The sequence below is a fragment of the Saccopteryx leptura genome, chromosome 3 (assembly GCF_036850995.1).
Source record: "Saccopteryx leptura isolate mSacLep1 chromosome 3, mSacLep1_pri_phased_curated, whole genome shotgun sequence".
Classification (NCBI taxonomy): Eukaryota; Metazoa; Chordata; class Mammalia; order Chiroptera; family Emballonuridae; genus Saccopteryx; species Saccopteryx leptura.
The window spans coordinates 145,746,513-145,762,357 of record NC_089505.1 but is presented as its reverse complement, the minus strand read 5'-3'; the positions used below and the strand labels follow the sequence as shown (position 1 = coordinate 145,762,357).

The 15,845-nt window shown below is 38.5% G+C and overlaps 1 protein-coding gene across 1 annotated transcript in view; it reads left to right on the top strand.

The window, feature by feature from the left end:
- Window positions 1-15,845, top strand: part of NEGR1 (neuronal growth regulator 1) — a 961,252-nt gene that overhangs the window by 722,285 nt on the left and 223,122 nt on the right. Inside the window, exon 5 of the mRNA XM_066376571.1 lies at window positions 13,964-14,084. Within this exon, the coding sequence (XP_066232668.1) occupies window positions 13,964-14,084 (121 nt within the window). The remainder of the gene's footprint in view (window positions 1-13,963; window positions 14,085-15,845) is intronic.

The following is a 15,845-nucleotide window of genomic DNA, read 5'->3' as shown; positions in this document are numbered from 1 at the left end:
AAGCTTAAATATATTGACTAATTAAAGAAGTAAAACTTTTTTCTGTGAGAAAAAAATTCTCAATATTTTCAAGCTTTATAGGTAATCAATCTAAAAAAAGCATTTGATCTCTTATAATATTTACTTTTTTAGATTAACTAAATAAATAATTTAATATCAGTAAGTGTCTCAATATGAAAAGAATGCATTCAGATGTTTAAAAATTCAGAAGGTGTGGACTGATGACAACTTTTGTTACAAGATGGTAAAGTTAGCACGTGCTGAGAGTGCAGATACCTTTGGAGAGTCCCAACTTCACAATTCTTGTAAATGTGTCCAGTGTATCCAAAGCAGTCATATACAGCTGTAATTTCAGTGTGATTGACAAGAGAGAAGGGATCAAATTATGAATGAAGTCTAAAGAAAGGAAGTTTGGGTTCACTAGCTAAGAAAACAGTGAACCATTTAATTCCTATTGTTAAAGCTGGTGACCCAATAAATTTCAGACATTTTACAGTGGATGCATCACTGGAGTGAGCGTTGCTGACTATAAGGAACAGCTAGTTCGAGCTGTAATTTCACTAGTGCTGACCCTTGACAAAAGCATTATATGAATAAATTCTGCCTAAGCACCAACAAACTCCTCATTGTAACCCTTTCTCTCCTTGCTGTTCTTTTATCTACTTTTTCTTGAGTCATAGATAACCCAACTATCATTCTTCAAACAGCTTCTAGCAAGTACACATTAATAGTCAACACAACATCAGATCCATTCACAACACAATATAAATGACTAATGAGAGCTTAATTATTTTTAACTTTTTTAAAAGGGTTACTTATTATAAAAAAAAAATTACATCATGAATTTAGGAAAACCCTTATGTTGTCCTTTGAGGGTTTAGGGGACCAGTACAAGGGCCTTCAATAATGTCCCTGAAGTCAGACTTTATATGCAATTACATTTCTTAGCTCTGAAATGTTTTTAAAATAGTTTGCTTTTTATGTATCTGTGCAAACATAAGGGCATCAGAGACCACAGTTTAATACACTGTCATATTGGATACTGAATGTTTAATACAACTGTTGAAGTCAAGTTTATCTGTTAGATTCTACTTACTATGGTCTTTTATTGAAAAAGAAAATGATCTCATCACATGCTTAACTGAATCAATGCATTGATCTTTTATATGCCCTACAATGATCATTTATATGCCTTAAACAGCTTTCAGGCGACCCCTGTGTTTTGGTCGTTCCACCCCCACCGGGTCGCGACCCACAGGTTGAGAACCGCTACCTTAACACATAATGTTCCTCCACAATTGCATGTCTTTCATAAAAGAACACCTTTGTGTTATATACAATTTTTATTTTCTATCACATTTATAAATCCAAGCTTCTTACTTCTTGGTCAACAAGACATAAAACAAGAGTTACCACAAATGTCTTTCACAGAGAATTTTCTTGGTTTACTACATTAAAATAACAGAATATAGATAGAATTCTGGGAGAGTAAAAGTGATATAGTAGTTCAATTTTTAATTAAATGAATTATATATGATACCATGCATAGCTGTGATACCCTATTCACTTGTAGTAATTCTTATTTAATAACTAATGTTTACTTTGAACTCAGTAAAAAGCATTGGGGTAAGCACTTGCCATGAAGAGTTTTATGTTGTCTATGTAGTAATCCTGTGTAGTAGGCATATTTATTTTACAGGTGAAAAAAACTAAGGTGTAGAGAAGGGTTAAGTAAACTCCATGCATGTTAGAACCACTTTTGTTTGACTGCAAAGCACAGCCTTTCCACTACACTATTCTGCCACTGTGTAAATGTTTAAGGTCTCAGGGAGGAGAAACTGAAAGTACACTACAGGCTGCGTGACTTTCATCCCCTGTGGAAACAGAGCAAGGGTACAGCTCAGTGTTAATGTGCTTTATGTCATAATGATTATGATTCAACTATATTTCAATAGTTTGATTTTCTTTCAAATCCAACTAAATGAATTATTTAAAAAAAATTTCTCTTGGCAATAACATGGAGTTCTTCGTTTTCTGTAAGATCAAATTACTGCTTTATGCATGAATATATTTGTTTCATGGAATATGTTTATTTACCTTGTGATCCATTTCTGCGGGAACTATGACAATCTTTGAAAGATTCTCAAATTTGCAACTATCATCAATTTCAACACTAACAATAGGTTATTTACACATCCTATATGATGCGTTCTCTGGTAGGTACTAGACTTCAAATTTTTCTCAAAGACTGTCCACTTGATCAAGGCTGCTTTAATGTAGCTCACGTTCTAGAATCTAGACCAAGGTCACCATGCTTAGTTACCAGTGCTTTCTTATGTATTTTTCTGTAGGATGAATTTCTGCATCACTATTTTTCTTTACTATTTCTTATTCTTCTTTATTGTAATTACTTAACAGACACTTTTATCATCGTCCATTATTTTGAGAAGGCACAGTAGTCCAGAGTCTTTTGCTATTGGAACTCTAAAGTTTCATTTCAACTACCTCGGTTCACTAGGCTATTAAAGTAACACTTGAACTAACTTGTTGTTTTTATAACATTTAGTACAAAAACACCCTCCTGCTCTCATTGAGGATGGCAGGAGAGAAAGATCTTTGTGGTCATTGTCATGTAACTAAGAAAACTTGGATCTCAATTAGGCTTGCTGGGTGCCGAGTGCTGAGGTTCTGCACCTGCAGAGCAGGGAGTTTTGGATGAAGAACCTTTAATTATCTTCCTTCTGAAATGACTGGCTAAACAATACATAAAAATAATCCCACTGAGTAAATGAAAAGTGAAGAATGCTCTTTTATAACCATCTAATCACACAGGTGTTCAATATTCCTTCTTGATCCTTTCACTGCTGGTTTTTCCCAACATCTGCTCTTGGCTGTTTGTTCCCCACATCTGTCTAATAACATTCTTTTGAAATTGATTTTTTTAACGGCCCATTAGCTTTGCCTCACTGCCATATACAATTTGACGTAAGGGCAGTATGCCTAAATTTCAGCAATGCGCATAAATCAGTTCATTCCAAAGGATGTCATTTGTACTTATCAATTTAAGGGGTCTTCTTTGCTACTAAGGTATAACTGAGAGACATTACATCTGAACAGAACAGAAGGCTATATCCATGGAAAGGAATACAGATCCAGAAACCCAAACACATGTAGATGCTCACATTTACACTCCCACTCCCTGTAAAAACAGCTTACTGGTACCTTGGTGGGCTAGGGCCAAAATTTACAGAGCAAAACAATGTGATGGTAAAAGAAATAGGCTTTGGGGACAGTCACTCAGGTTATACTATTTGATTGTCTTTTCTAGGAAGAGCCTAATTTGATTTCTTACTTAAGACATAGAACATTTTAGTGGAAAATAAGTATTTTCTATATCTTAGTTAAGAATGCTTATAATTCTCTGTTATAGCTCCAGTTGTAGAATTAATTAGTCATAAGTGATATGAGATATATATATATATATATATATATATATATATATATATATATATATATATCTGGTAAGAAAGTGATCACATCCTACTGATGCAAATAATTGAGGACTTCTCCTCACTTAAAATTCCTGGATACATTATAGCTCATAAGCCTGTTGAATCAGTGATGATTTTGGCCTAAATAATCCTGGATCACATAACATAGCATGTGGAATAGACCTTAAAAATCTGCTAGTCCAATTGTCCAGCATACCCAGAACATATCCCAAGAAATGTAGGCCCACAACAACTCAAATATAAAAGCTTCTGCAGTTTTGTGACATCATAAGTTTAGGAAAAGCTCCATATGATAAGAAATCCATAAGGCATGCATGGATATCACAGTTTTGGAGATGTGCTCTAGAAAAGAAGCTCAGTGGGTATAATCAGACATTTCACAAGACTCTTTTATTTATACAAAGTAATAGGGTTCAGAATAGTATAAACTTGGAAATTTCACTATAAATGTCCTGTCACTGCCAGGGCACGTCCCTTTAACTTGTGTGGTAAAGCCCCTAGTGTTGAGCCATATGCACACTGTATTGCATAAAAGCCTTTTAATGACAAATTAGATTTTTATTATAGTTCATTATGCCTGGGCTTTCAGGCAATGTTCCAGATTTCATGGTTTTGTTTGTAATGAATCATGGCCCCCTCGACAAACAAGAGACTAATTAACTAACCAGGTTATCAATAGAAGCTTGTGATGAGTGTCCTATTGCATATGGTTATTTCATCTTTGATAATAGTTGAATATTATAAAATATTATGGCCTCTTAATGTGACAGAGAGATAGAGAGATGAAAGCTATGAGAGTAAAATACAATCTTATCTATACCATTCACAAGCAAAACGGTATATTAATAATAGACAAATAGATGAGTTTTTATGTATATGTACATGTCTTTTGTATATTGTATGTGAGTTTGCTTAACACAGAAATCATTTTTAAATGATTCTTTATATGGCTGAGTGTGTGTGTTTCTATTTGTATGTGTATATATACATATGTAGTATAAATTACTATTACATATATACATACAGGGGGTCGTTGGGTTATGACACAGTTCTATTCCTACAACGACCCAAATTTTGGTGTAAGTTGAAACACAAGCCTAAGTCACCTATCCTAACACAGTTGTAAAATCCTAATCTAGAACATAAAAACACAAACATGCCACGTTACTGTGTATCCTCTGTTGTGCACAACCAAACTAGTTCCCTCACATAGTCTGTGAGTAGGATGCTAATGATGTAAGCCAAAACACTCACACCTCAATTTTTTTAAGTTTTTATGGAATGAGCATCATAAACTTGAAACATCGTATGTTAAGACTGTCATAAACCAAGGACCCCCTATATATTAAAATGTGTATACATATATTATCTCACAACATTCTTATTCAGACTTTTTGGGTAAATATATTTTATTACTTTTTATCATTATTACCAAGCACTTCAATAAAAATATTTTTGAAATTTTTTTCCAGAAATACGTTAAGCTTATTAATAAGAATAAAAATAGCACAAACATATAGAAGTCCTATAATTTCAAAGTGAAGTACCACCCTTAACAGAAAATGATGAATTTGCAAGTGTATTTTTCAAAGGAAAGGTAATTTTCTGTTGTAAGAATGTTTACAATTTTCATATTCACCACATATTGGAAAATCATCAAACTCTGTACTTTTCTATTGCTTTTTACAGAAAACTAAAATATATCCAAAGTGCACATTTACTCAGATCATTTGTCAGAATGAATTAGTATTTGCATCTTCAAGTTTCCTATTGTATTGAACTACTTCTCATAATGTTATTTAAAATATGTACTATATTAAAAAGATTGGTAGAAAAGAAAATATTTATGAAGAGACATGCATATGAAACTTCAAGAAGGTAACACAGAAGCAAATCCAGATAACCTCAGGATTGGTGATGACTTTTTAGATATAAAAACAAAAAGAATGATCCCTGGAAAAAATCACTGATAAGAAGGACTTCATTAAAATTAGAAATTTGACTCTGTATAACACCCTATCAAGAGAGAAAACAATCTTCTTGTTTAATTTTGTAACCATACATGCCCAGAAGTGTTTAACTCATAGTAGCTTCTCATTGAAAACTTTTTTAAGTATTTAAAATTCTCTCTTTTCTAAATGCTTAACTCTAAACCAGAAGTTTAGCAGTATGCCATATATCTAGTGATGAATGTAATGTTTAACACATTAGTGGTGGGTTTCATATAATTTAACAACTGTTTCTCTGCCCTAATGACCATTTTAAACATAAAAAAAGATATGCTAGAAGGTAGTTTATTTCATTACTTTAATACTTAAATAAGAATAATAAAAGAAGTACACAAAACTAGATTGTGTTATAAGAAAAAATTTTAAAATATTAATGTAAAAATATTAAATAATATCTGACAAAAAATAATAAAGTTATTATTATTTAAGATATTTTCAATTATAGTTTGTCAGCCCCTGGTTGTTTGGCATTTAGTCTCTTTAAGTTATCTGTTTGTTTACTGAAGTATCATCAAAGGCATAATGAATTTTATGAAATGAATAAATAAGTATTATAAGCAGAGTTCTGTCAAACTTTTTTCACCTGTGGACGAAGTGCACACTACTGAGGGTGCTGAGACTATGCTGTTGCTCAGATGAACATTAGAGAAAGGGTAAGGGATGTAAACTTGTGATTTCTACATTGGGCAGCTGCCCAGGTGCCCACCTTAGAGAGAAGCCTGATTACAGGTGCCATTTCAATAACCAGTTTGCCAAAATCAACAAAAAATTAAGTATAGGTTCTGCCAAACTGGTGTGAACTGGCTGAGTCCCACCACTGCAGATTATATCCCTCCTCTGTCACAGTTTACCATTTCACTAAGATTGAAAGCTAAGTCCTTAAAATGACCCTCATGGTCCTGGTGATCTATCATCCTTTAGCCCCATGTATTAGTTAGGGTTTTCCAGAGAAACAGAACCAATAATAAATGTGTATACCTATTTACAGTTGACCTCTGAACTATGTTGGAATTAAGGTCATTCACTCCTCCCCCCATACAGTTGAAAATCCACATATAACTTTTGACTTCTCAAAATGTAACTAATAGCCTATTGTTGACCAGAATATCTTACTGACAAAATCGTCAGTTAACATCTATTTTGTATAAATACTATATACTGTATTCTTATAATCAAGCAGGCTAGAGAAAAGAATCATAAAGGAGATTCCACGATGGCTATGGAGTAGGTGGATGCTACACTCACCTCCTCCCAGCACCAAAGTGGATTTACAGCTAAATTATAAATAAATCAATCTGAAAAAATAACTGAAGTGTAACTGAACAGAAATATATTCTAACCAAGATTTTACAGAAGAAGCCACATAGAGACTAGAAAAAAGGGTGGAGACACAGAAAGGGCTAGATCCACACCCATGTGTAGTGGCTGAAAAGCCAGAAGGAATTCTCAGCTGCAAAAGTACCCCCACCCAGGAGCATGGGGTTTCAATCCCACACTGACATCCCCAACTCAGAGCACAAGAGCCAGGAAAAGGAACCCTCATAGCATCTGGTGGTGAAAATCAGTGAGGACACAGTCCACCTGGGAGAGAGGGCATCTGTTAGAGACTCAAGTACCATCTTTCCAGGGCCAAGCTCTCCTATTCTCACAGCACAGCCTGGCACATTCACAGCCTGATCCTCCTGCTACTGGCAACCTCACCCTGCTGCACTCAAGCCACCCTTTTGGGGTGATATTTTTATGAAGAAGCTCTTGGTGAAGACTCAGACAGTAATTTCAAAGTTGTGTAGCTTTGAAATGGGGCCATTTTTCCCCACAGAGCAGGAAAAGCTGGTGCCCACCACCCCACCCTGCCTGCTAAATCACTTAGCCTTTCCTACCACTTCCTATGGCCCCAGCTCTGAGCTCAGTCTTGCAGGGGTATCAGAGTGCTGTGCAGAGCTGGGACCTTTGGAACCTGTCTCCCTGAGTTTTTGTCCAGGACTCATACTGGTGCTGGGTTGTGAGGCCTGGCCAGGGAGGGACCATTCTTGTCTTCCCTGTGAGCTCAGCCTGTGCCATTCCCCCCAATGGGGAATTGTTTTAATCTGTCCTCCTGGCACCTGATGGCTCCATCCTGCTCAGGTTGCTCCTGCGGAAGAGCGGGCTGGGTTCACCCAACCTGAATGGGTGGTGCACTCCCTCTGGGCAAGCGGAGGTTGAAGACTCTGACAGAGACTGTGTGGTATGGCTCTGGAGGAGGGGCCACTCATATGAGTGCCTGACTATGTCGCCCCCAAGCAAGAGACTCACTAGCCAATCTGTGAAACGGTGAACAGAGAAGGGATGTACTCCGATGTTTATTTCAAAGGTATCTGTCTGGCAGTTGTGTTGAGAAAAGACCATAGAAAAGCTAGGATGAAAGCTGAAGACTAGTAGTGAAATAAGCCAGTCAGAGAAAAACATATACCTATGATTTTACTTATGTATGGAATCTAATGAACAAAATAAACTAACAAACAAAATAGAAACAGAATCATAGATAAGAACAGACTGACAGCTGTCAGTGGAGAGGAGGGTTACATGAAAGGTGAACAAAGTGAAGGGATTAAACAAACAAACAAACAAACAAACAAAAATCAGACACAGACAATAGTATGGCAATTTCCAGAAGAGAGGGGGTTAGGGAAAGATGGATGGATGGATAAGTAATGAAGGAAGGAGACATGACTTTGAGTGATGAGAGCACCATGCAATCTGCAGATGTCAGAGTTGTGTTCACTTGAACCTGTGTGGTTTTATTAACCAAAGTCACTCCAATAAATTCAATAAAAAATGAGGAAGAAGGTATGAATTGAAGAAATAATCATAAGGAAGAGAAACTACATTTATACTACTTTACTGTATTGTTACCATAAGTTTTCATCATTTGTTTACAAGGTGATTCGACTGTTGATATGCACATCAATCTTGTCTTACATGATACAGAACACTGTAGATGATATACATATTACTAATACCAGAAATCAAAGGAAAAATATAATATGAAAAAGAAATTTTTATTTATTTAAATGATTCATGCTTTGACAATAAAGAAGCAGCAATATGGTAGCCTAGTGTACTTGATATGTCTGCTTCACAGTACTAAGGAAATCTCCCCCAAATTTTCCAATATATTCATTGAAAATATCTGCATATAATTAAACCCATATACTAAAAACCAGTGTTGTTCAAAGTTCAACTTTATATGCATAAACACATATGTACATGTGAATATGTATATATACACACATATCATATATATGTATATATAGATATAAAGAGATTATATTATGAGGAAGTGACTCGTGGTTATACAGGCTGAGAAACCCCACAATCTGCTGTCTATAAGCTGGTGACCCAGGAAAGGTATTAGTATAGTTCAGTCCTAGTCTGAAAGTCTGAGGACGAAGGCAGCCAATGGTGAAATACTTATTGGGAAGATGTCTTAGCTCAGCAGTCAGGCAGAGAGGGCAAGAAAATTCTCCCTTCCTCTGCCTTCTGTTTTATTCAGTCCCTAAATGGATTATATGATGTAAAGCCATAGTGGAGAGGACACAATACTTTACTGAGTCCAATGATTCAAATGCTAATATTTCATAGACACACCAAGAAATAATGTTTATCAAATATCTGGACACTCTGGCCCTGGCCGGTTGGCTCCGTGGTAGAGCGTCGGCCTGGCGTGCAGAAGTCCTGGGTTCGATTCCCGGCCAGGGCACATAGGAGAAGCGCCCATCTGCTCCTCCACCCCTCCCCCTCTCCTTCCTCTCTGTCTCTCTCTTCCCCTCCCGCAGCCGAGGCTCCATTGGAGCAAAGATGGCCCGGGCGCTGGGGATGGCTCCTTGGCCTCTGCCCCAGGCGCTAGAGTGGCGCTGGTCGCAACAGAGCGACGCTGCGGAGGGGCAGAGCATCGCCCCCTGGTGGGCAGAGCGTCGACCCCTGGTGGGCGTGCCGGGTGGATCCCGGTCGGGCGCATGCGGGAGTCTGTCTGATTGTCTCTCCCCGTTTCCAGCTTCAGAAAAATACAAAAAAAAAAAAAAAAAAAATTCTGGACACTCTGTGACCCAGTCCAGTTAACACAAAATTATCCATATCTCCTGCTACTCTCCCTCTTTCTTTTTGCTTCAGCTACACAGGGGTAATCAACCTTTTTTTTATACCTACCGCCCACTTTTGTATCTCTGTTAGTAGTAAAATCTTTAAACCACCCACCAGTTTCACGGTAATGGTGATTATATATAAATTAGGAAAGTAACTTTACTTTATAAAATTTATAAAGCGGAGTTACAGCAAGTTAAAGCATATAATAATAATTACTTACCAAGTACTTTATGTCAGATTTTCGCTAAGTTTGGCAGAATAAATCTTTATAAAACAACTTACTATAGTTAAATCTATCTTTTTATTTATACTTTGGTTGCTCCACTACCGCCCACCATGAAAGCTGAAACACCCACGAGTGGGCAGTAGGGACCAGGTTGACTACCACTGAGCTACACTGATCCCCTTAGTATTTCTCAAACAAATCAGGCTTGCTTCAGCCTCAGGGCCTTACTGCTAGCTGTTCCCTCTTCCTGAAAGACATTCTCTAGCTATCCACATTGTAAACTTACTCATTTACATCTGTTTTGCTTAAATCTTCCCTTCTCGATGGGTCTTAATCAAATTACCGGGTCTTAATCAAATTACTGTACATAAAATTGAAATCCATTCTTTGCTCTAATTTCTCTTAGCTGGCTGTACTTTTTTTTTTTTTTACTACGTTTTTAAATCAGTTTCTTACATTTTATTTAAATTACTTACTGCTTGGCCTGACCTGTGGTGGCACAGTGGATAAAGCGTCGACCTGGAAATGCTGAGGTTGCTGGTTCAAAACCCTGGGCTTGCCTGATCAAGGCACATATGGGAGTTGATGCTTCCAGCTCCTCCCCCACTTCTCTCTCTCTGTCTCTCCTCTCTCTCTCTCTCTCTCTCTCCCCTCCCTCTCCTCTCTAAAATGAATAAATAAATAAATAAATAAAAGATAAAGTTAAATTACTTACTGCTTGTACTCTATTTCCCCACCCCCACCACATCTAGAATGTAAGCTTTATCATGTTGTGCCTTGAGAAATACCTGACAATTATTGATGGCTCAATAACTGTTAAATAAAGAAATGGCTATGCTACAAAAAATCTTTTCAAGCATCATTTTGTGCCAGGCATTGCAGACTGATCTTTGAATATTCAAACTGAATCAGATATTTAAGCTGATAAGGAAGCCTGAGCCATTCATAAAAAAATTGCAATACAAGATAGAAATAGTTAAGTATGAGAGCTTTATAAAAAACTACTCTCAGGAAAAGGAAATCTGTTTCCAGCCAGAGCAACAGGGAAGAGTTGGCAATGGTGACACTTAAATTAGCACTTAAATCTGTGGAAATGAGGAATAACAGCATTCCAAGTAGAAGAAATTATATATTAAAAAAAAATCCCTCAAGAGCTAATGCATGGGGAGTGAAGAAACTGAAGAAACTGAAGACTGAACAGAAAACATGAGGCTAGTGTTTTCCAATAGGAAAATTTATTTTAAAAGTGCCTGGGTGCAGGCAGGCTAAGACCAGCAAATGGTGTCAGCCCAGAGCAAGGGATGGGACAGGGGTCATATGGATTCATCAAAGGGCTTTGGGAAAAGGCAGCTGCAAGATAGCTTCTTCTGTTTGTAGTTGGGAGTGCCACCTGTAAGGCCAGGGGCTTCCACCATCATGGCCATTCACATGCAGGTTCTCATTGAACTCTGACAGATGGTAAAGAAACTGCGGAGCCAAAAAATGGTAGGCCATTTGTTGGGCAGATAAAATGTATTGTGCTCACTTTGTTAAAGATGCCCTCGCCCAGGTGATATTAAGGTGTGTTGAGAATCCTTGTAGCCTGGGGCTTGGTTTTGGGATTAAGCCTTTCCCACCCTTTTTGATGTGGGGTGGTACAATTCAATCATGCCTCAGAGAAGTGACTTTGTATTAGAGACTTCCCTATTTTGTATATTGGATTAGAGGTTGTGAAGCTACAATATAAAATGGGGACGGAGCGGGAGCTTGGCTCTTGGTTCCTGAGATTATCATTAAAAGAGAGAGCAGAGGAGAGCAGAGAAAGGCCACGTGGAGGAGGCCAGGAGAAGCAGCCAAGATGGTGGAGTGCTGAGTGAGATGCCAGTTTGTGTAGAGTTTGTATCTGGGATAAGGAAGGAGATGGGGAACAGAGGTGAATGTTAAGCCAAATTCGGAGGGACCCGAATTATGGAAGACAGGAGCAAGGTCCGTCGGTTACACATTAAAGTTTTATTGTCTAGCTTGGCCAAGCGGCGGGAACTCCGACAGAAATCTGACGGAGAGCGCGCTGGCCCTTTGTTCTACTTAGTTTTTATAGTTTTGTAAGTGGGAAGTACAGAAGCAAAAATTGCAATTAGGAGCCCCTTACTGCTATTGGTTATAGTCATATGTCCTTTAACATGATAGGACCACGTTCAATTTGCAAACCATACATCATTTTGGAGAAAACAAAATTTACAAGTCAACACAATGGTAGAAAGATATCTCTTTACATATTAAAAGGCCTTCCTATATTTTCTAGTGTTCATCCGCCATCTCTCTGTCCAGTCAGAGGTATTAACCACATGCATTTACATAAGAGAGGTAGTTTCCGTGGGGACAAATGCCCGCAAATGGCTCATAGTTATAAGAAAAGGTTTATTTTGGCTTTTCCCTTCCTGCACCTGGCTAGCCATTCACTCCTTTCCCCACAGGTGTGGTGGAATGTCAGGGAATCTATGCTTTCCTTCCCTTTTCATTTACAATACAATAGCAAGAGCCATCCTGGTTATGCTAATCATACAGTACAGAGACTATTCTCACAATTTCTCTGCACACTTTAACCCAAATTAATAAAATGTTCTCCAAGCCTCTTAAAATATTAATATTAATTCTGTAGCCTTTGGTACTTTATAACACCTGTGGGTGAAATGGTTCAGTGGCTCCTCAGTGAATAAGTCTGGTGAGCTAGAAACCTTTGATTCTAGGAAACTCGGATAAGTCAGTGGCTTTGTGAGCACTGAATGTGACTGGGTTTTGGAGCCCAGTGTGTATTTTTACTTGCCCGCTGGGTGCAAGCTAGAATTAAAGACTATGGCCCATCAGTTTTTGGCTCCGCTGTTTCTTTATCGACTGTCTGAATCCAATGCGAACCTGCATAGGCCAGAAGGCTGCTGTGATGGTGGCCCCGGCCCTGCCTGCTGGCTTTACACCATTTCTTTATTCTAGCCTCATACCTGGCCAGCAAGAAACACACACACAGGGAAAACACTTCCCTTTCCATTCAGGGCTCCCAAAGCCACTGACACATCTGGGTTTTCCTAGAATCCAAGACCCCCACCAGTCTTAGTCACCTCTGTTTTTCCATCTGCCAACATGGCTTCTTACACTGCAAAACTGATTTCTCTCTCCGTCCCTTCCATCTTGGCTTCTTCCTTCTCCTCCTTCTTCCTTCTAAAAAACTACCTGGGCCCACAAAGACCTGCCCCTCCAGCACATATTAGCATAACAATGGCCCTTCCCAATCAGGAAGGTATTAGCAATTTCAGACCAGCACTATTTTTAACAATAAAAGTGAGCAAACATAAAAATCATATTTTACAAACTTATTTGCCCAACAGCACCACAGTTCTTCAGAATTGGTTTGCATTTGATCTAATCGTCCCTTATCAGCATCTACCTGCAAGGGAGGTCTGAGCCAGATTACTAAGTGAGCAAGTCCTTCTTCCTCCTTCATTCCTGCATTGTTCTTTAAGATGGTGGCTGAGTAGCCATTTTATCTATCAGAGAGTAGGCAGGAAAAAAACAGAATATTGAAAGAGCTCAGGCTTTGAGTCAACATGCCTGACTTCCAGTCCAAATTCTACAACTAAGCAGCTGCATGACCTTAGACAAATTATTCAGCCTCTCTGAGTTTCAGTTTTTACATTTGTAAAATTGGGATAATGCCATCTAGCTTAGAGTATTACTCTGAGAAAATCATGAACAAAAATCACCCAGCCCAGTGACCAGCTCCCAGTAATCACTCAGTAAATGAGAGCTATTATTGGAGTAGAGCTTGACTGGAGTACAGATGGAGTGTTTCCCTCACCGATGTCACTTTCCAATAGGAAGCAGGGCCAAAATGTATTGCATTTACTCTGCACTCCCTGGGAACATTTATCTATTGTCCAACTTGAAAAATGAAGCTGAAAGTGACTAGTCTTGTATCAGAAGTGTAAAACACTGAAAACGTGCTGCATTAGCCGACCAGGCATAAGATTACTTTGAATATAGAAGGAATAGAAATATATGTGCGTTATAGTTGTGTTGAAATTTATTTTTACTTATCCACCAGTTTGTTTTCTCTCTTTCAGTTGCTCCTACCATCCAGGAAATTAAATCGGGCACTGTGGCCCCCGGGCGCAGCGGACTGATAAGATGCGAAGGTGCAGGTGTGCCGCCTCCGGCCTTTGAATGGTACAAAGGAGAAAAGAAGTAAGGGCTTTGTGATTGTTATTTTGTTCCATGCACTTGGAGCTAATGTGTTTGTGTTTCAGATACTTACTTTAAGCAATTTCTTTAACTGGCTTGAAAGATTCTCAGCAGCGTCCTCACAGGCAAGCAAACTGAAGGGGCCCCCTGGGGAAGGAAAAGGAGCTGATAGCATCCAGAAGAAATGTCCACTTTGGTTTCTGTGATCTCAGAAACGTCTGCCAATCCCCTCATTGCTGGTGATTTTATTTTTTCTCCTCCCCTCTGAACCAACACACCATTGCTCTTCCTGGCGACCAAGTTTAATTGAGAAGCAAACAGCTCTTCAAGGACTTGGGCACACAATCTGTGAGAGCTCTCCAGTAGCGATTGGAGCTGCTGTCTGCAGCTGGCTTCCTTGATAAGCCTCAACCCTTTCACCTGCCTTACTCTCCCTCAAGGCATTCTAACATTTTGTTTTATAGCTCATTGTGTTTTAGATATTCTGTCACAAAAGGGGCTGTAGAGGAAGTAAAATATATGGTTAAAGGATTACCCAACATGATTTTAAGGCTACTCTTAACTTCAGCTATGCGTGATTGTCCCCTTGAGGAGCCTCAGAAGACCTTGGCAAGAGCTGTTGAACAGAAGCAGTCAGGACTCGACTACTTTCTCTTTATTTTCAACCAGTCAGCTCATTCAAACCTCTTTAGCTGGTTTTATCAGACATCAAAGAGTGGGACCCCTGTGGATTAACTGGAAGATGAGATGCGGAGGAAAGTGTAGTATCTATACTATATATATTTTGCTTCAAAACTAGGGAGGGATATATTCAAGAAAATGTTAGGTTGCCTGACCAGATGGTGGTGCAGTTTTATAGAGCGTCAGACTGAGATGCGAAGACCCAGGTTTAAAACCCCGAGGTCACCAGTTTGAGTGGGGCTCATTTGGTTTGAGTGCGGACTCACTAGCTTGAGCCCAAAGGTTACTGGCTTGAAGCCCAAGGTCGCTGGTTTAAGCAAGGGGTTAAACCACTTGCTGTAGCATAGCCACCCCCCTTTGTCAAGACACATATAAGAAATCAGTTAATGAACAACTAAGTTGCTGCAAAGAATTGATGCTTCTCACCGCTCTTCCTTCCTATCTCTCTGTCCCTATCTGTCCTCTCTGTGTCTGACACACACACACACACACACACACACACACACACACACACACACACACACAGAGAAAATGTTAGGTTGAACCATGACTGTGGTTTTACCTAAAATTGTTTTGCAGCTCTTTTATATGGAACATCTCCAGTTTGGGATATTCAATTTTTAATTTTTTTTACTATGCTTTTACTAATTTTAATTCTTCCTCTTTGTGACTTCATAGAACGGGTCGGGAACCTTTTTGGCCGACAGAGCCATGAACGCCACATATTTTAAAATGTAATTCCATGAGAGCCATACAACCACCCATGTACTTTATGCATTATCAAATAAAAATTTGGTGTTGTCCCGGAGGACAGCTGTGATTGGCTCCACCTACCTGCAACCATGAACATGAGCGGTAGAAAATGAATGGATTGTAATACATGAGAATGTTTTATGTTTTTAACATTATTATTTTTTTGTTAAAGATTTGTCTGCAAGCCAGATGCAGCCATCAAAAAAGCCACATCTGGCTCACGAGTAATAGGTTCCCAACCCCTGTAATAGAAGTTTTCATAGTTTTATATATTTAGAATAAGATAAACCTCTCTGGAGTTACTCGTGTCATACCCTCTAAGATTTTATA